General features: G+C 45.3%; 1 protein-coding gene across 1 annotated transcript in view; it reads right to left on the bottom strand.

Moving 5' to 3' along the window:
* Positions 1-5,974: 5,974 nt before the first annotated feature.
* LGI2 (leucine rich repeat LGI family member 2) overlaps positions 5,975-22,036 on the bottom strand; it is a 29,595-nt gene continuing 13,533 nt past the window's right edge. The window contains exons 7-8 of the mRNA XM_033106369.1: positions 17,274-17,438; positions 5,975-10,227 (exon numbers count right to left, since the gene is read on the bottom strand). Coding sequence (XP_032962260.1) covers positions 9,410-10,227; positions 17,274-17,438 — 983 coding nt within the window. The 3' untranslated portion in view covers positions 5,975-9,409. The remainder of the gene's footprint in view (positions 10,228-17,273; positions 17,439-22,036) is intronic.

The raw sequence follows: 22,036 nt of genomic DNA, 5'->3' as shown, positions 1-22,036 counted from the left end.
GCTTCATAGAATAGTTCTGAGAATAACTGAGTTAAGGCGTGTAAGCCCCTCTGCCTAGTGCCTAGCACTCAACAAATGCAGAACATTTCATTCAATCAGATCCTTTCAGCGAATTATTAATTGGGGAACCCTTTTGGCCTAGGCGACCCTACTGGGTGCTGGGGAACAAGTGGTGACCCAACCTAGACACAGCCTCTGGAATGAGAGCTTCCTCCTGCTGGGACCTCCCTCAACACCCACGACTTTCATGGTTAAAGAAATGTCACACCGGTTTCATGTCTCTCGTTTCTTAACAGCTCAGTGAGCGTATGTTTGGATTCACTCCCTTTTCTTTGCGAATGTCCACTTTCCCCTTCCTCTGAGCCATCACGGCTATAGGTCGTTGTCTGTAGTGCCACGCTTACGAAGTGCAGGAGCTGGAACCTACTTATTGGAGGGTCTTAGTTGGTTATTTATTGTGACTGAATATGCAAATACGTTGGCAGTACACACAAGGGGGAAAGCTACCTCAGCAGTACGCGCAGAACGTAAATGCAGATGGAAACGGTGGGAGAGTGTCATTTTTAGTAAGTAGAGCAGATACTCCACTTTGCTGAAAATACGAAATCCCAGAAAATTCTCGTGACTTTCTCATGTTACTGAAAGAAATTTAGAGATGACCTGTTTCTTCTTTCCAGACCCTGGAATGAATTACAGTTCACTATGTTTGCTACTATTCAATATGAAAAGATAAAATAGCAAATAAAAATCTAGAAAGGGATTGTGGGGGTGAACAGGGTTTCACTGAAAGATATCAACTCCCATCACTTGCAGAAAAGGTCCTCTCTCAGTGCTGGAAAATTTCCCTTGTCTTCTGGTCTATTTCATACCAAAAAGATCCAAGCAGTTAAAATATATTCCCCTGGTCTCTGTGGACAATTTGCAAATGGAGTTAGGAAATAGGGAGCCTGAGCTCTCCAGATCTACTCAAGAGGGAAGAAACATTGTCTTGTCCTGAGCTGTTGATGTTAGCTGAGAGAAGGCTTCTTTCCCACTCCTGATGTCTCCTTCCAAGGGGAAGGGGCCCCAAGAACATAAGCCTCCCATCCCCCACCTGCATGCTTCCCTCTGCACCCGAGACAATGCAGGATGTCCTAAAGTGACTGGTGAGTGAGGACAGAGAAACTAGACATGCTAAAGCCAGTCTCACCCTCTCCCTCCTGGTCTGCATGCGTGCAGAGATAAAGCATGTCCCCTGCTCTTCCATACTGTAAGTGGGTGACCAAGTATGTCTGTCTGTTTTGGTATTAGGAAACTCACTTGCCTGCAGATAATAAATCACAGTCTCCAATATAACCCTTATCAGTTATATAATAAAGGTACTATTCTGACATTTTGCCATTTCTCAATGGGTGTAGTCTGCCAAGGATAGGGGAATGTGTCTTAGTCAGCTCAGGCTGCTACGTGAGAATATCATTATGCTGGGTGGCTTATACACAACAGAAATGTATTTCTCAGTTCTGGAGGCTGGAAGTTCAACACCAAGGTGTTGGTAGATTAGATGTCTGGGGAGGCCCCTCTTCCTGCCGTGTACATGACTGTCTTCTCCTTATATCCCCACATGGCAGAAAGCAGACAGGGACCCCATGCTCCCCCTCTTTTTTATAAGGGCACTAATCCCATTCCTGAGGGCTCCACCCTCATGATCTACTCACCTCCCAAAGGCCCCACCTCCAAATACCATCATAGTGGGGGTGAGACTTCAGCGGATGAATTTCAGCGGGACATGAACATTCAGTCCATAGCAGCTAGTGACAAGCTGAGCATCCTGGATGGTCTTCAGAGCACTGTCACCTTCTCTGAGTCAGACACAGCCCTCAAAACACAGGCAGGAGGTTAGGTGTGAATCACACCAGGGCTGAGCCGAGTTGAGCCCGGGGCTGGGACAAGTGTCAAGACTGCTATTTTCTCCTGAGGCCCCGACTTTACTTTCACATGCTCTTCAGCTAGTGCTACTCTTGAAAGCAAATAGAGAGATGACAGAACTAACTGGGCTGGCAACACAACGTGGATTCTTTCAGCCCTATGATTGGAAATGCAAATGGGGATGATGGATGGGGTGAGGTGAAGATGGAGATCTAAGCAGGCTTCTCTCTGCCCTAACAATTATTTCTTGCAAGGTGAAGGAACTCCGTTGTGCTTTTTCTCTTGGTTTCTAGTAGATCTCCTAGAATGGACACCTGGAGGTGTATGCAGGAGAATGTTCTTCAGGGCTTACAATATCAATTTCAGAAAGTCCTGTGGATTCTGGACTTCATCACAATAGGCCTCTTTTCCGGTGTTGCTTTGGTTTGTTGTCTGGCTGAAGGCAGGAGAAGCTCAGGTTTAGCAAGAGGCTCCCTGAAACAGTAGCCAAGAGATGGGGTTCATCCAAGGCTGTGAGCCTCAGCTCTGCTACCAATTTGTTGGGGAAAGTCATTTGTGCCAATTAGACCCTACTTGGTAAAGAGTTGTCCTGTCTGGGAGGCAGGTAAAGAATCAAGTGTAAGAAAAGGTGATCAATGAAAGTGACCCATTATTTATGCCTCCAATTCTTCTTAGACAGTTAACCCTCAATTAGCTTGCTGAGAAATAGAGGAAATAAGTCAGTGGGCACACGGTTAGGACTGGGCAATTCACACAGAGCATTTTAGTTCCAAGATGAAATGCCCTGAGGTATGTGCGATTAATGACTTGCAAGTCTGGAAAAATTCAGTTTGTTTAACACTTCTCCACAAACACAAAGCAATGATATCATGGTAAAACAATAATGAAAAGGAACCAGGCCCTTTTCCCCCTTTATCCTCGTCAAAAGAGTGCTTGCCCTTGCCTGAAGTGACCTTTTCTCCTATGAATTTATTATCTGTATTCACAGTTCATATTCCACAGAAATGCACTGGGCCCAGGTCAGTGGTTGTTTATGGTTAATGTCTGTTCTGATCAGCTGGGCATCCATTCTCTTTGGTTGGTGCCTGTGACACCCTAAGGTGACCCCTCCACCCCCCACCTCATGAGTCATGTTCTTTATCATCCCATCCCTTTGCATGAGGGCAGGACCTGTGATCTGTTTCAAACCAGTAGAATAGGCCAAGGTGATGGGATGTCGTCATGCTAACGAGTCCTGATGACCTTGAAGGAGCTAAGTGAAGTTGTGAGAGGACCGATCTGTGAAGAAGACCACTGGATGGCACTACGGGCAGCCTCTAGGAGCTGAAAGAGGCCTCCTGACCACCAGCCAGCAAGTAAAGGAGGACCTCAATTAAGAAGTACAAACTTCCAGTTATAAATTAAGTCACGGGGATGTAAAATACAGCATAGGGCATATAGTCAATCATTTTATAATAACTATGTATGGTGACAGGTGGTTACTAGACTTATTGTGGTGACCACTTCTCAAGGTTTATAAATGTTGAACCACTATATTGTAAACCTGAAACTGATATATTATATGTCAATGACAATTAAAAATTAATTACAAAATTCCACTGCCACCAAAAAAGAAAGAAGGAAGGAAGGAAAGAAGGAAGGAAAGAAGGAAGGAAGGAAGGAAGGAAGGAAGGAAAGAAGGAAGGAAGGAAGGAAGGAAGGAAGGAAGGAAGGAAGGAAAGAAGAAAAACAAGACCTTCGGTTCTATAATCACAAGGAAATTAACTCTACCAACTACCTGAATGAACTTGAAAGCAGATCTCCCCCTTAGTTGAGGCCCCACATGAGAGTGCAGTCTGGGTGACACCTTGGCTGCAGCCTGTGAGACCCCAGCAGAGGACTCAGCTGAGCCGCGCCAGGACTCCTGAGGCACCGGAACAGTGAGCTCAGGAACACGTTTTGTTTAAGCCACTCCTTTGTGGTCATTTGTTTCACAGCAACAGAGAACGAATTCAGTGCACGTGCCATTCTGGTAGTTAAATATTTGGCCATCACCCATTTCATTCATTGTGCAATTAGCCACACACTGCTTGTGATGCAGAATATTACCTAGATCTTGTGCTGTGACTATAGCTTCAGGCAATTATGACTTTTCTTCTTAACTGGATTGGAAGTCCCAAGAGAGCAAGTCTTTCTTAAAAGGCCCCACAGCACATCCAAGTACTTAGCACACAGTAGGTACCCGATCATACGTGATCTGAGTTTTTGACCCTCCATTTGTTCAACTAAACTAAGTGGGTCTTAGATGAAAGACACAGACGTGTGGCAAAGTTTTACTGAACACCTACTATGTACCGACTTAGATCCCAGACATGCAAGGAACAAGTCAAAAATCCTGCCCTCCAGTTGTTCATGGTTCAATCCAACCCATGAGATCTTGCAATCTCATCTCCTTTCCACGCAGAATCAAAAGATACCCAAATATTCCTAGAGTTCTTTATCAGTGTGTCAAATGACAACTCTGCAGATCAGCTAAGGCTGCAATTGTAAAGTTCTTCAGTCACATTTTGTGACTTCTTAGTGTGCAAGTAGAAGAAGCAAAAGGCCCCTGGGGTGTCCAACTTCTATTTAAACAGGGAGAAAGTCACAAAAATGCAAGAGCACATTCTATTTTTCCTCAATACCCCAGGGTGGGCCTCCCTTCAACTCTGACTCAACTGGACGTATCCATATTCAAGCAGACCAGAAATCAAAGCCATGTTTGGCAGGAGCTACTTTTTATTCACAGGTTTACAGAATATATCGAATTAAGAGGCATATCATTTGTTAACTCTATTTACCAAAAAAAGCTAAATATATATTCAGCCTTAAAATGCATTCATTGTAGCTTGTATACTGCAAAATTCACTTTCATATACATATAAACTATTCTTATTTTGCCTACGTTATGCATTTAAAATACATAAAAATGGTACCAAATGGCATATTGGCCTATTTTTATCACTGGTCTTATTCATTCCTGATAGTCAAAGGGATTGATGGGGAATCCATAGTTTCCCTACTAGAAAAAAAGGTAGATTCTGATACAAGCAATGGGATAATGTACGGAGAAGGGTGCCTTGATTTAGATCTCAGTAGCTTTCCATATAATTATTTTAATGACTGTTATCATTGGTTCTCTTCATTAATAATTGGGAAGCTGCTAATTTGCCTGGTTGTTCCACCCTCTCCTTGCCTGGTTGAGGCAAAAGAAATCATTATGACATTTTCTTTTCTTCCCGTTTATTTCCACTTTCCCCAAAGAGTTTCCTCCATAACCATCTGCCCTGCTTTTCTGCTGATTCCCTTTACATTTCTCCCACGGCTGGACCATCTTACTCACTACTCACGGTGTCAACAAGTAGATTACTGCATCTATTGCAGGGCACTGTTCAACAGAACCTCTGGCCACTGCCCACAAAGCTGTGAGTGAGAGGCTGATACTTCTGCAGAAGAATAAGAAAGCTGGCTAAAAAGATTTTTCTTTAGGTGGCATGCAAATGCACTCCCCTCCCACAGACCTTCATCTTTCTTTCATTATACCCTGGTTGGAGAAATTTCCATCGTGAGTGTTCCTGGCAGCCAAAGCGCCAGCATCCCACACGGATTTCTTTCCTAAAAATACACAGCCTCTCACTCCGTGGGGAAGAAAAATGCAACACTACCATTTCCAGCGGGCTCCCCAAAGGCTGATTGCGGCCGGGAGCAATTCATCATCACTCGTGCATTCAAGTTTTTAGTTTTCCCCTCACAGAACTGTTCTTGTTTATCTTGTGGACATTGTGAGAAGAACCAGATGCGGCTCCACCTTACCATCCCTCTCATAGCTATGTGAAGGGAGAAAGAATCGTGCCAGCTACAAACCGTTTTGAAAAGAAAATTATCTGAAACTTCCAAAAGACTTTCAAGAGTGGGGCCTTGCACGTAATACCGTGTTTCCCCGAAAATAAGACCTAGCCGGACAATCAGCTCTACTGCGTCTTTTGGAGCAAAAATTAATATAAGACTCGGTATAATGTAATGTACCTTATAATGTAATGTAATATAAGACCGGGTCTTATATTAATTTTTGCTCCAAAAGACGCAGTAGAGCTGATTGTCCGGCTAGGTCTTATTTTCGGGGAAACATGGTTGCAGTTCGGTGGTGTTTCATTGTTAAATGTAGCGGTTGATTGGATGGTGTCTAGTCAGCGCTATTTTCCTTCTGACTATGCATATTTTCTTGCATTTTTTATTTTATCTCAAGGTGCTGTTATATTCAAAATCATGATTAAAAAAATCTTCATTTGGAAGGCAGGGCCGTGTCACAGAAAGAAAATACAAAGCCTGCTGCTGTTCAGAAGGAAAGTTCTAGCTTTGCCACTCACTACTGGATAATCTTGAGCAGGCAATTGACTTTTTGTGTCTACGTCCGTCCCTCTGAAATTGGAATAATATCTGCCCTCCAACACACTGAAGAATTATTTATGAACAAATCAGATGAACACAAAGGTACACTGGAAAAATAAAGCTTTGTTGAAATACAAGGGGTCTTATTAACCATCGCCCAAGCTCACAGCACCATTGACACCAAAGCCTTATTTTCAGTCTTCATAAGATCTCTATTTGTGATTCCATGGAGTTTGGGGACAAGTCCTCGCTTTAAGACTGTGCGCTTTGGCTCTACGGCTGTGTCGAGGGACTCAGTCTGGGAGCTGCCACCAAGATTATAAAAAGACCAGCTGAGATGATCAACCCACGGGTGATGGGAAGAAAGAAACAAGCACAGCGTCCCCCCACCCAAAGCAATCTCCACAGGGGTGGGCCCCCATGTCTCTGCTTTGGATTTTTGTTGTTGTTTTTTGTCTGACATTCTTATTGGAAGAAAGCTTCTTGCAGAAACTGTTTAAAACGTGAGGGACTCTTGGGAGGCAGCAGTAAGATTAATGAAGCAAAGCTTCCATCGCCTCTTGCCAAAAACATCCACACTCCTCAAGTGAGTCGGCCAGAACAAATATCTCCTCCCCCAGTGCAGGAACTCTGCAGATTGCAGACTCGGATCTTGTCTCAAGTTTTTTTGAAAAGCAAAAGAAAAGAAATCCTGATTGCAGCCGAGTGGGTTACCGACCCTCTCACCCACTGTCCCCCCACCCCCACCCCCATCGTATGCTTTAGCTCTTCCTTTCACCTGTCTCATCTGGACTCACCCAGTCCCCACGCCCAACCTGGCACCCTATGCTTCCTGGTTTCCAGAGTCTGGGCAATGGGCACCAGCATGGCGAGTACACACCGTGAGCCCCACCTTCCCCCTCACAGGCGAGGCTGGACGGTCGTGCACCATTCTGTCGACTCAGCACGGTGAAGATGCCCCCATTGCCTTCTCCACAAACGTCTGCATCAGGAAGCTCTTTTCCACCTGGCACAACTGTTGGGACTGTCTGACCATCTACGCTGTTTGCCAAGTGCCTGTTTTTCCACCCAGCCTTGTCTGAGGGTTTCCATGTACTAGAGAGAACAGTTTGTCCATCTTGACAGCTGGAGGAATAGCAGGGCTGTCCCACTTTCAGCTTCCAGTGTGGGGATCTGAGTCAATTCAAACAAACCAGGAAGGCAAAAGAATGCAGAAGAGTAATGTGGGCTATAAAAAATGAAAACAAACCACTTTTCTCCTATTTGCTAGGTGCTTAGTAGGAAAGTTTCAAGCAACAATGAACACGACTACGTGTGGATGACTGTGTCCGTTAAAATCCCTGGTATCCTGGGCTGGAAGCCCTCAGCCTGCCGTCCCACAATGTCCCCAAGAGTGCCGTTGTGACATCGATGCATTGCTCTCTAAGTGCTATTTATTGCCTCGATCTGCGTTGCTTAAAGTCTAGGAACAACAAACACATTCAAGTTTGTGGCAAAACATCTACCTACTCATGGCTTGGCAAGCAATCATTAAAAATAACAACACCGTGGGTGCTTTCGCTGCTAGAAGTTGTTGGGTCACTCTTTGAGAGCCACTTCTAAAAGCATTCACTTCTCATTTTTTTAAGAGAACCAGCTAACCAGGCAGAACATCCCCCTGGAAATTTCCACAAAACCGGTCGCCCCACAAACTTCCTGATGGTCCACACCAAAGAGGCCCACTTTGAAACAGGCCACTCGGTTATCCAAGTGCAGACCTGGTCTGTGGGATTCAGAGTGTCTGGCTCCAAATCTGGTCCCTACTGATCAGCCTGGGACCCCTGTCCCCAGCTTGTACAGGATGAGCCCCCTGGCAGCATGTGGCCCCATGTAAGCGTGTGGGTTTCCTTTGCCAAGGACTGGGGAAGGAAGGAGCGTGCTGTCCTGAATTTCATCAGTTTACAATTTGGTGCCACAGCACCTTCGGAAGGGCTGTGCTGGCAGCAGCAATATTAGCAAATCAACAAAGCAGGACTGTTACATGAGTAGGGAGGTAGGCAGGTGGGCAGGTAGGGAGGTTGGTATTCAATTCCTTGAAATATTAAGTTGCCCAGAGGGCAAAAACATGCATCAATCAAAGGGCCATCTCTAGGTTTCAAAGTACACGGAGACTTGTGTAAAGTCCTCTTTGACTTCACAAAATCTTACTTCAATCCTCATCAGAGGGAAATACCTGTTCTATTTCTCTAACGGGTGGGATGAAAAGCACCATTCAGTCTTTGGCCTGTCTGCTGGTTACCCACACACTCAAAGGATGGGTTCAGAGAAGCAGTGAGTCGTGAAGCACATCAAACAAGCATTGTTGCTCCTGCCACCAGGGGGGACAGCTCTGAACCACAAGAAGAGAGGAAAACTCCTTTGTCTCACTCCTGGGCCTGCAGCCCATGCTAGGCCTAGACATGGGTCAGCAGAATGTTCTCTCTTTGTAGCAGAGGAAGCAATTTGTCAAACATTATTTTGTTGACACACCCATGACAAGCATCCGTATGAGCCAATGAAATAGCCAAGGTTCTGCTAGGAAGGGGGGGGTGGGATTCAGGAAATTGGGATGGCTCAAAATAGCACTGCTGAGTGTTATCAGATTTTTAAACTTATCATCAGCAAATCTTTTCAGCTGACTTTGGCTTTCAGAGTTCTTACCAAAAAGATCGCTAAAATGGGATGAGAAGGTCCCATAGTTTGTTTGGTCTTTTTTTAAAAAAATCATTATAAGAGCTGTTCCATCTTATCTGATTTTTCTCCTTCATCATTAAAAAAAAAAAAAAAAAAAAACACATTACTTTGCTAGATGGTAAGAGTTAATACTGTACCCTTTTCTCAGAAATTACAAGCTTCAAGACATCTTTTTAAATGGGAGAATGGACATGTCATGCAGGTAGCCAGTAAATGCAATCCCTGATTAAAATGTGACTTCTAAAAGTTTGAAAACTTCTAACTATTTCTCCAGTGCATTTTTAATTTCAAAGCTCTGCACCTGGCTTCTTTTTAATTTTTTTTTCCTTGGTCCTCTCTTATCAGAGTTAGGGCCACGTGTCTTTTCAATTCACCAATCACACCTTCACAAACTTAAGTCAACAACTATGTGTTCAAAAATCTTTGTTTTCCCTTTGAAACTGGACGCAAAGAAGAAATCTCTCCTGTCAGTGGAGACTGCTGTGAAGGAACGAGGCGCCTGCACATAAATCTCCTTAAATTTTTTGAACAGCTGCTTCTCTTTATCCCACTGGTATATCTGGGAGAACGTGTAGTCACTCCCCAGGGCCAGGTAGTGATTCTCTTTAAAAGAAAAGGGTTGCAAGGTCATGGCCCCCCGGGATGGAAGAGCCTGGATCTCCACAAACTGCTTACTGTTCCACCTCATGACCCTGGAGTCCCCGATGAAGCGGGTGAGGGACAGGTAGAGGGCATTCTGCATTCTGAAACTCTTCACCGCAAGCACGTCCTCCATGTTGGGAATGTCACTGTGGGGGACAAACTTCTTAGAACTTTTGTTCCACTGGAGGATGATGGGGACCTGGGAGCGGCTAGACAGGATCAGATGCGATTTCCCATCGATATCCACAAATTCGGCATCCGTGTCCCGGAACCACTCGTGCAGAGACTGGTAGGAGTAGAATCCTTTGCTGTTCCACTTATACACTGTTGACAGACCCGCTTTGGAGCTGTCTGCGATTACGAAGAACGTCTCGTCGTCTATCTGAAACAACTCGATGTCATTGGGCTTGGAAATGCGAGAGACTTCGATGTCTTGGAATTTGACAAACTTGGTCCAGCTCTCATCGTACTTGTAAATGTGAGAGCCACCAAAGAGCTGGGCCACCACCACAAAGACCTGGTCATCGATGAGGATGGCCTTACAGCCCACGATGGACTGACCTGTGCTCCAAAAGAAAGGAGAAGGGATTAGGGCAGCCACAGTTAAAGATGCCCCTCTGTAGTGAAATCAGGACCCTTGGGAAGTGCTGGTGAGAAACGTAAAATGGGACAGTCACTATGGAAACCAATATGGTCGTTCCTTGAAAAATCAAACATAGAATTACCTTATGATTCAGCAATTCCAATACTGTATCCTTACCCAAAAGAATTGAAAGCAGTGTCTTGAAGAGACATTTGTACACCCATGTTCATAGCAGCATTATTCCACAATAGCCAAAAGGTGGAAGCAACCCAAGTGTCCACTGATGGATAAATGGATAAACAAATGTGGCGTGCACATACAACGAAATATTGTTCAGCCTTAAAAAGGAAGAAAATTCTGATACACGCTACAACATGGATGAATGTTGAGGACATTAGCTCGTCACAAATAAACAAATACTATATGATTCCACTAATATGAGGTGCATAGGGTGGTCGGATTCATAGAGACAGAAAATGGGTGCCTGGGTCTGTAAGGAGGGGAAAATGGGGAGATGTTTAATGGGTATAGGTTTTCAGTTTTTCAAGACGACAAGGGCTCTAGAGTTTGGTTGCCTAGTGATGAATGTACTGAATACTACGGAATAGCACACTTAAAAGATGGTAAGTTTTATGTTATGCATATTTTCCCATAATCAAAAAAACACGTAAATCCTTTTTATAAATTGTGGCTCCATAGAAATAAGTAAGTACTGGTCACACGAGCTTCTGCATCTTTAGAGACAGGCATACAATTCAGGAAATTCACTAACGTGCTATACAAATTGTCTGCACGCTATTCCAAAAAAAAGTATGTCCCAACTCCATAGCCAGAAGGAGGCAAGTAAATGGGCTTCTTCTCTTGCGGGGCAAAAAGATAGGCGTCAGGCCTCAAAGTCGGGAGGAAAAAATTTGAATAAGGGCTCTGAAAGACATTTGGCCTCTTTTGATTTCCAGAGCCAAAGGAAACTGAGGCAGAGTAGTGTTGAACTTTGTGACTCTAAACCAGGTGGCCCAGGGTTCCAAATGCAGTTTCGCACCTGAAAAGCTTTCTGACCCTGTGCCACTTAACTCTGTGCTTTAGGCTCCTTGTCTATGAAATGAGACTTAAGCAAGCTACCAGCAGTGGTCGGGCTACTGGAAAGACTACAGGAGAAATTCATGGTTAGGGTTGTTAGTACAGAGCACCCGCATGCAGGAAGCAGCCAATAAGCAGCAGCTAACATTATTGGGTCATTGACGCAATTGTCTTGATAATGAAAAGCCCCTTTGGAGACTGTCCACTGTAGAAATACCTATAGAATGAGGGGTGATTTGAATGATCGAACTCAGGCGCACAAAACTAGAACTTTTCAGGAAAAGGGGAACTTTTTCAGTGGTGACTCCCTTGAAGGTCAGGGTCACCATATACCATCCTCTCCCACTCAGGATTCGGACCCCCAGACCTTCCTCCAACCTCTCCATCACAGCCAGCAAGCTATAGCATCACCCACACCTAAAAAAAAAAAATATACTGAGCCTCCATCTAGGTCATTTGATTAAAAGTTATTTCTTTCTTCCCATTTTCTAGGCAATTTGGACCAAAGTGAGTTTGGTCTGTAAATTACAAGGATAGTTACCCGATTTCTGTCCTTAGTAATAACTCTGAGGGCAGACGATGGGTGGTTTTAGAGTGGTATTTACTTTTCTCTTTCACTGCTTTGGGCTTCTTGCTAGACTCTGGTCTCTTTCCTTTGTTTAAAACTAATTATTGTATTTTTTCTAAGTATAGAAGTTTTAAATGTTCACCAAGCAAATTTTTAAAATAACAATAGGCGACACTTATGAAGTGTGTTCTATGGCTGGCACTATACTAAGCACTTTACATGTATTTTTACTCATTTAATTTTTATTCCCTATTTTATAAAGGGTAAAACTGAGGCACAGAGAAGTTAAGTAACACATGCAAGGTCATACAGCCAGTATGTGGTAGAGCCTGGGATCCTAATCCAGGTAATCTGGCGTCAGTCTACATTATACCCCCAATGTACCAAAAAGCACAAAGAAGAAAATCAAAATGACTTTCAAATGCTGAAATAATACGTGACATCTTGATATATTTTTTCTGTCAAGCTATGCTCATATTCAAATACACTTTTTAAAAATAAATTTGAGCTGACAGTATACATAGGCTTTTTATAACCGACTTTTCTTTACTTGACTACTATGTCGTGAATATTTTCATGTTATATTTCATCTTCTATAACTAGACTGTTTTAAAATACTACACAGTATTCCACTGCATGGATGTACCATCATTTATTTAACTAATCCCCTATTGTTGGACATTGCAGTTATTTCTAGCTTTTCATTATTATAAGCAACATGCTTACTTGTAGAGAAATTTTTTTTTTTTTTGAAAACCAGCTGGAAGTGTTCTTAAATGTTTGCTGACTCAAACGTTGTGCACATGTTAAACGATCAAACTGCTCTTCGAAAGCTGCACTGACTCCCACCCTGCCAACACAAGTTGAAAGTGTATGCCCCTGGTCCCCTTCCCAAACTGCCTGGTCATGGAGGTCCCTGCTGCCCACAGCATCCTACAGGCCCGTCTGTCTCAGCTGAGGAGTGGTGTGAGACACAAAGAATTCTGTTTTTGGAGATGCTCCATAAAACTTCTGTCCAGGTAAACACATTTAGCCCTAGGAGTTGTCTGTAGCAGCAGAGATTGTGTGTGTGTGTGTGTGTGTGTGTGTGTGTGTGTGTGTGTGTGTGTTAATGTAGAAAGAGAGATTAGAGCCTGGACCATACATTGCTTACAGAAATTAAAAGAAAAACAAAATAAGCCAAAACCAGGAAAGCCGAGGAAAGATGTAGAAAGAAAAAGATGTGAGGAGTAAAGCCTTAGGGTACACATGACCACAGGTTTCCCTCTCCCCCTAGAAGATGGAGAGAGAGCTGGAGCTGTCTCTTTTGCTCACTGGGGTCACAAGGGAGAAAGCAGGGGTCCCTGCCATTCTTCGGAGCCCCATCTTGCAGGGCAAGGATTGAGAAAATCTATATCTTACCGACTCTGGGATCACCCTGTGATCAAACTAGATGACAAATGAGGCATGCACGGCCCCATGAGGGGAGAACTGTCCATGTTTACCTCGGTCTTGTTCAAGGCAAATGGTTCCGTGGTTGTTCCCTTGCTTATGCATCTGTCACCTGCCCTGCACACACATGCTGCTAACGTCCAGCTAGGCACACTTCTTCCTCCACCTGCAGTCCTCCTGTCTCTGTAACCACCCTCTTCCCCTGCCACCCTCAGGCCCTTCTCTGCTGGTCCCTGCCATTCCCTATGCTTTTGAACACCGTGGAGAGAGTAAAAAGTTAGGGACTGGGGACAGAAGGCCTGCTCCTATTTTTTTTTCACTATAAAATGGAGACAATGACACACATGTTATGAGATTGTTATGTGGCTTATGAGAGAAAAGGTTTATAAATGACTGAGTACGTAAATGTTAGTTGCCTCCCTTTGAGTGAAAAACTATGTTTCAATGAATGTGATTTGTGTTTAATGGAAATGTACATACTAAGGGAGGGAGCACAAGAAGGCAGATACTTCATTTCAATCAGGTCATCAGGGAATGCTTCCTGTAAGAGGCTGCATTTGAGCCTGGAGATCCAGGTGAAGGGAGAAATATGAGAAAGTGAGGTGGTTGAATTGTAAGATGTGCTCAGAAATCAATAATAAGTGACAGAAAAAGGGCAATACATATTAAGCAGGCATCAGGTTGGGACCTTGATCCATGGATTGTGTGCTTTCCTGAATTAAGAAGAATAATAGATCTGGAGCTGGTAGCTTCCCCTAGTGGTAGTAGCAAGTAATCAAATATCTATTTTTATCCCCAGCTGATATCTCAACATTCGTTGAGGATTTACTACATGGCAGGCACCGTGCTAAGAGCTAAATTCCCATGGGCCGAATCCTATGATGGCCTCATTTTACAGGTGAAATGGGAATTCAGGAAATTCCCATTTTACAGATGAAAGGGGCTCATGGAAGTTAACTAACTTGGCCAACGTCGTCAGCTAGAAAGATCTGAAGCCAGTTTTATCAAAAACTAGTGTGATGTCGAAGCTCGTAAGCTTAAATACCACTGTTGGAGCTCATTTCTTGGGCTTGGCTGGGAAGAGGGTCCGTGGGCTCCATGTCGGGTTGCCCACCGCTCCGAAGATTCAGACTTCGAGACTGAGGGGCTGAGGAATCCCTAGAGACTAGCAAGGTCCAAACCTGACTCTGGCCACACCCACTCTGATCTCACTGACCACTTCCTGCCCAGCACCTCTGTGGCCTCGGCTCGTCCAGGCCAGCAGCACTTGCCGGAATTCTTGCAATCGCCTCTGAACTCGTCGCTCTGCTTCCACCTCTGTTCCTTTTCCCACACAGGCTACTCTCAACCCAGCACTCCATGCCTGGTACCTGCCTCTTCCTGTGCAGCCCTGTGACCTCTGCACAAAACCCTCCAAGGCTTTGTAGAGCCCTCCGAGTAAAAGCCCACATGCTTTGTAAGACCTTCAAGGTCCCACGACCAGCCCTTATTACCTCTCTGACTTTATCTCCTGCAACTCTCCCCGGGACCATTTTGCTCATGCCAAACTGGCCCCTTGGATTACCCAAACAAGAAAGATACCCTCCTGCCTCTGGACCTTTGCACTTGCTGTTCCCTCTGTCTGGAATGCTTTTCCTCCAGCTCTCCATGTGGCTCAAGCCCTCACGTCCCACTGGTCTGATTCAAATAACACCTTCTTCCTGGGGCCTTTACCAGATATTACCTAAAATGTCAACACCCCCATGCTCAGCACTTCAAAGCTTCCTTCCCACCTTCTTTTCCCTTCTTTGCATGCTGCTATCTAAGTGTTATATGTATTGCAATTATGTGTTTCTTTGAATGATCTCTCTGTCCTGTAAGAATGTAAACTCCCTGAGGGCAGAAGTTTTTATCTGCTTTGTTAATTATTATGGCCCTAGCACCTAGACTGTGCCTGGCTCAGAGTAAGTACTTCAGAAATCTTTGAAAAGGAAGGAAGGAAGGAAGGAAGGAAGGAAGGAAGGAAGGAAGGAAGGAAGGAAGGAAGGAAAGAAGGAACTTGATGAACTCAGGCATGCCACCAGCTGCGGGTACAGAACAGTGTCGTCCCTTCCTACTAAGGTCTACCTGGGAGACGGAAGGGGTGGGATGCAACAGTGAGAGACCCTGGGCTCTGCCTCCGAAGTGACAGTGGAGTGACTCAACATGCCTGCGCCTCGACGTCTTCGTCTATAAAGGTGTGAGGAGGAAGCCAGCATGAAGAACTGCCTACTCTGTGCTGGTCTCACCAAATCCTCACAGTACCCCACGGGGTACATCAGCTGCCCATCTGACAGATGATGAAACTGAGCCTTGGGGCCACTGTTACTTCCCAGCACCAGGCAGAATCAGGAGGAGAATCTACATGTGTCGGTTTTCAAAACCCGAGTGCTCTAGGGTCTGTCTGTATGCCACCTCTCCCTTGAACAGCGGGCTCTGTCCTCTACCTGTGGACAGGTAACCCACAATAACGCCTCCAGCGACTGTTGTGAGTTTCCAATGAGATGAACCAGAACCTGGCACCTCGCAGGACCGCAACCAGCACTGGCCACAAGGCATCAGAACTCCTTGCACAAAGCTTCACTTTGCTCCCACCTCCTACCGTGGTGAGAAGGCAGAGGGGCCAGCTCATTCACCCCTCACTCACCTTCCAAGCCAGGAGAAAGAGAAAAGCAAAACCACGTGAGTAGCGAGTCCCCTCTCTCGCCTCCCTTTTTCCTTTCACACGGACTGGGTTTAAGGTCTTAAGGCCTTGGCTCGCTCAATAGGTTCACCTGCGCAGCTCTATGCTGAGTCTGCACTTGGAGGAGCCGGGGCGGCTCTCAGGAGTGTGAGCTCAGCACGCGGCGGCCAGATGGCCCAACAGCAACGCGGCTCATCTGAAATGGCCTCTTCGTGGCACCCGCGTGTGCATCTCACAGACATCTCAGGGCTGTGAGATGAGGCTCACTAGCAGCTGTGCTCCCGAGGGCTGAAACGACACTCTCCCTGCCTCCATACATCCTGCACCTGCTGCAAAGCCACTTTGTGCGGGAGAGAGTCCCAGAAGCCTCCCCATCCGGAAATTCTACCCAGATACGCTTCTTGCTACAACAGCAAAATGCTGCTCTAACTCCAAATCAGGAGCTACTAAAGGAAATCCTCTCGTGGGGTCACAGCTAGGCTATCGTGGGGCTCTTTATAAAGTTAGCATTACTATCAGGTTGCACTTGATAAATGGGAAGTCTTTGAAAGACTTGATCCACTTACTTACAAAGCAAGTAGACCATCCATTTTTAGTAGCACTAGGACCCTGGGATCCCCTGCCAGCAGTGAAAGAAGCGGTAAGTTTTATCCCAAAGGCCTGAGTTTAGAGTCCTTTATTCTTATTTTGTTTGTACTATTAAAAGGAAGCAGTGATCACCAGGACCTGGCAAGGGAGCAGCAGGAACAGCTAAAGAGTGTACATGTGTGTCCATGCATGTGTACACATGTATGTGCATGCATGTGTGTGTCTGTGCATGTGTACATGTGTGTGCACAAGCCCACATGCGTGTGTATGCGTTAGCATATTAGTTAACAAAAGTCAAAGGAATCATTTAGCTGCTGCTACAAAGTGGGTGCAGTCTTAGGCCACCATAACTGCTCAAGATTAAGGGGTTCTCGAAGTGATGTGTCACCACGCCAGGAAAATGGCTCCCATCCCACGCAACCCATCACCCTCTCCCTTTTCCAAAGGATCACCAACAATAAAGAGGGTCAACTCCTGACGTTTGGTTCTCACCAATAACTGAACATGTCGTGATACACAATCAGAGAGATGAGGGTGGGCTGGAATGTATTCCCCAAATCTAACCAAATCAGAGAGCCAAGCCGTCCTTGGGTGCAGCAGAGAACATTTCTTCTCTCCCAGAAAGTCGGCCAATGCATCCGATCAAAGCCACAACACACCTGTAATATTGTCATAGCTCCGGAAGTTCATTTCGATGTGGTCCCACTCCAGCACCATACAGTTCTCCATGCTGGGCTGGGCGATGGCCACATACACGTCATTCTTGGAGTTGAATGTATCCACTGAGACCGACTGGTAGGGCAAAGTCTGATGAACGACAAAATCTGGGAATTGGTGTTTAAACAAGAAAAAAAAAAAGGCTCCATGAGATCTCTTGTGGCAATCTTTAACCACCTTACCCTTCCATCCCTTTTAACATCAGCTCTGAAAAGTACTGGGAGGGGACAGGGCAGAGGAAAAGCAACACCCACATCACAGTGTGTTTGACTCCAGGAGATTCCAGAAGGTCCCGGAATCTCACAGACTGAACGCACAGCTTCTGATACAGCTTGAGATGAACAGCTTATAAGTCTGGCTATTGGATCTCAATGTTTTAAACAAATTTGGTGAAACCTGGCTTTCAAAAAGACAAGACAGCAAGGATGCCACAGAGCAACATTCCTGAAACTATCAGGAAAATTCTTCTGTGAAGAAGGGCTGCCGTGGGCAAATGTGTTTGGGAAATTCTGTAATTCTAGCCCTCTCAGAAGATCCCCAGTAGTAAAGAAACCTATTTAGTTTTGTTTGCTGTGGTGCTTCTCATGCTTCCCTAAGAATGGGGTCCTTTTATCACCTGTTAGCATACTCCCAAGCTCTGTATTACCTTGGTATGGAAACTGCCACCGCAGGTTCAAAATGAAAAGTCAACTCCCCAAATTGCACACTGCACATTTGGAAACAAAACCAAACCCCTGAGATACGGTCTCAGAGGTTTATAAAGCTCACCGTGCAGGGAAGTTAACCTAAGTGTGTTTACTGGTTACTGGACTCAGTGCAGGGTAACTAACGGCTATGCCTGGGGTCTGGACAGCAATGGACCACTCAGCAAGCACTTACAGGAAGGAGATTGATTGGATTTTCAAGCAACATAGAACTCGTCTGATTTGAGCACGTGTTCTACTCTTCCATTTAGTGGCACAAAAATACTCCTCGTCCACATTGCTCCCCTGAGCTATGGCTGACTCACTGCATCAAATCTTGGTGGGGAATGCACAGTTTTACCATGGAACGGGGTGAGGATGCTTTCAGATGCAAGAATGGTTACAGTGTGGGGTAGCTATAGAACCAAGGAAGGAAGAAAGAAAAACACTAATAAAGTTTAAGGTAAGTCATTTCTTTGGCCAGAGACCTGTCAATGTGCACTGCTTCTTGGCAGGATAAACATGCCCAGGGTAAAATGATGGTGGCTGCCTGGCTAAGGGAAGACGTTCCTGTGGAAAATCCTGGCTTTGCCTATCTCTTCCCCACGAAATCCTTACTGGCGCCCCTCAAGTAAGTCCCACCTCCTCTGAAAAGCCTTCCCTGACCTTAGAACTCTTCCTAACACGTTGGACACTGAATCAGGCACTGCTGTTTACACCTTAATATTCACCATGATTGAATCTCCAACATAGCGATATGAGGGACAGAGTTGGAGAAATGAGAGTGAGAGGTCTTAGAGACTTGAGTCATTTTAACAGAGCCAGAAGTTAAAGCCCAGAGAGGGTGCATGTCTGGCCATAGCCACACAGCCAGTGTGGTGTGTCTCCTGAACCAACTTAGTGCTTCCTAAGGTCTGGTCTGGGTCCTACGTTCTCAGAGTCCCCGTAACATAAGCCCACAGCAGTCACTCAAGAAATACTCTGACTTGGAAGCCTCATAAAGCCGTCACATGAGAAAAGCAATAAAGGGGTGGGACACTCAGCAGTGAGTAAAGAGGGACAGAACAAAAGGAATGGAGGCAGGGAGGAGGTGAGAACAGCTGAGAAAGTGTTGGGGCGGGAACCGTGGAGTGGGGATGGGAAGAGCAGGTGACAGTCAGGGGGCAGGAGAAGCAGGAAGGGCAGAGGGAGTGAGGGCAATGTGAGGCACAGGAAAGAGCACTGTGCCTGGAGTCCACTTCCTGCACTCAAGACCCTGGGCTGCACACGACCCCTTTCAAGGCCTCAGTTAACTTATCCACAATAGGGGGACGATGATACCTCCCAAGCTTAATGACACGGATACATTGAGGTAGGTGGAAATGCCTACCTCAGGGCTTAGCACGTAGAAAGTGCTTGATAAATACAGAATCGAGGTCCGAGAAAAGACAGCCCACCTCCTCTGTCAGAGCCACCACGGGGCTGTCTCTTGGACGAGTGTCCATTTTAATGGCATCTAAGATAAGGTGCCAGAGCTGTGACCCCATCTTCTTGCTGAGTGACCTTGGAAAAGTTACTTAACCTCTCTCTGCCTTAGTTTCCTCATCATATATTATGATTCATACTCATGCAGAACTGTACCTAGCACAAAGTTAGTGCTCCATACATGTTAACTTTCAGAGGTGTCCCTCCCCAGGTACAGTAGGTGCTTAATACGTGCTTGCTGACTTAATGAGGTGGGAAGGCTAGCTCATCCTGAAACTGTGGTGGGGAGAGGACAGGGCTGAATGATGGTGCTTGCAGGTACAGGGAAAAGCAAAGAAGAAGCTGTCTCTGCACCCCAACAGCAAGAAGTGGCTGAGGGACAGTGGGGACAGGTGGCAATAGTAGACAAGGTACCCTCTCCACCACCCTGCAGGGAGTGGACTATCCAGAAGAGCTGGGGCTCTGAGGTAAAACAGACTGGGTTTCAGGTTCCTGCGTACAGGAAGGAACCGTGACCCGTGGGCAAGAAACTTGAGCCTCAGGTTCCTCATGAGTAAAATGAGAGTGACATTTATTTCATAATGAGAGTGCACGTAGTGTTAGCACAGAGCTCTGTCGATGGTGGCCCCTCAGTAGACTTATACAGGTAACTATAGTTACACAGTTATGTAGTTAGTCACAATGAGCAGTATACGGTCTACACAAAGACTTAGGGAAGAGTCACAATAGCTCCTAGCCCCACCCCTCTATCTACACCCTCGTTGATCCGTCAAAGACTAAAACAGAAAAACTCAACCTCGGTTCTCTCTTCTTGGTGCTGGCAGAACCAGTGTAGAAGCCAGAAAGCATTGACTGAGGCACAGGCTTTGAGGGTTCCGTGTTCGTGGGGAGATACATGGAAGAAGGGAAATGATAGTAGTCGGTTTCTGTTTCCTATTCTGGAGTTAGAAAAGGACTCACAGAATACAGTGCGTTCTTTGCATCACAACTGAGACAGCTATGAACCTCTCTCCTACCTCCAGCGGCATTTGTCTCATCCAGGTCTTCAGAAAGTTCCCAACATGCCTGCGATGCCTGTAACTCACTTATTCTAGATAGTCTCCCAGCTACACTCTGAATTCTTAGAAACATGAGCATCTGCTCAAAAACACAGATCATTTAAAGTGCAGACCAAAAAGTCCATTTTTTTTTTTGAAAGAATCCCAGAATGAAGAAGAGTTGCCAGAGTGGAGAGCATTTTACAAATCAAGCCTTTATTGGTCTGATTTTCATTTGTTTTCCCAAAACACTGGCTTCATCATATTTTCTATATAATGAGTATCTGGCACAACAGATGAAGTCATTTGAATTATAAATCTAATTCTTAATGGGAGACCCCCTTCTCTCGTCTACCACCCTCTCAAAAAAAGGAGGAGGAAAAGAAGAAAACGAGGAAGAAACATGTGAAAGAAAATGATGGATGCATACGTGTTTGCGTGTACAGGGGGGAAGGGAACTCGAGGAGTTTAAATATTTTCTTCCATCCCCATCTTCATGTACTTTTCACAAATGGCAAAAGCACGTTCATTGTGAAAAGATCTCAGAGACTACACAATATTGACATGACATCCATGTACTAGTGTTTAAGTGTGATTGGTATTCTCTGCGAAAACACTGCCACTTCCATTCACACTGGATTAAGTTCATGATGTCAGGGAGACTCTTCCAATTCAGGCATGGCTCCCACTGGAATCAACAGATTTTTACATGGCTATTTATAGCACTTGGAGAAAATAAATTATACATGACGCCAACCCTAGTGGGAGAGAAACTGCACACTAATGCATTATTTCTCTTCGCGTTTTTATCAGCCCTGAAATAGGGAAGCGACGAGGACCATTAGGATGCAAAATCCACTCCCTCTAAGGAATTTAGTGAATTATTCTCCTACCAGGCGGAATTATGAGCAGGTAACAGAGAGTTTCGAAGTGGTTAAAAATAGACTTGGGGCGGAGGGCTATGGAAGGACTGATTAATCTAGAGCGCTGCAGCAGTCCAGGGGCGGCTTCGTAGTATTAATTACACCCCTGTGCCCGGAACGGAATGGTAACAGTACCTTTCTCTCCCTGGGAAGAACAGTATCTGCCTGTCCTTCCTCTACCTAAAGAACTTACTCCTTTCCTGAGAATCGGAGCTAACAGGAAGACAGTGCACTCAGAAAATGTGCTTCTTCCCGAATCATCGGTGAAGATACAACAACAGTACCACGACTCTCAGATCTGGCTTTCCATCTTCCATCCATCCTCCCCTATTTTTCCTCCCCAGCCTTTAATAAAGCACCAGAGGCTGAGGCTTGATCTGAGCAGGAGACAGGAACCCAAAAAACTCACCAAGTATCGACTTAAGTTCTTACAAGGCAGGGAGTATATTTGGGGGCCGGTCATAAGTGGGTTGTGCCAATTTTTTCATGGGAAGAAACTGAGAGCAAGAGTCAATTTGTCCATGAATCTTAAAGGGATAAAACAGTGGCAAAGACAGAATGGTCATTTTCCTGTTACGAGGGAGGAGTGCTGACTTTC

This window comes from Rhinolophus ferrumequinum, chromosome 5 (genome assembly GCF_004115265.2).
Source record: "Rhinolophus ferrumequinum isolate MPI-CBG mRhiFer1 chromosome 5, mRhiFer1_v1.p, whole genome shotgun sequence".
Taxonomy (NCBI): Eukaryota; Metazoa; Chordata; class Mammalia; order Chiroptera; family Rhinolophidae; genus Rhinolophus; species Rhinolophus ferrumequinum.
The sequence above is the reverse complement of the archived record's forward strand: the minus strand, read 5'-3'. Positions and strand labels throughout refer to the sequence as shown.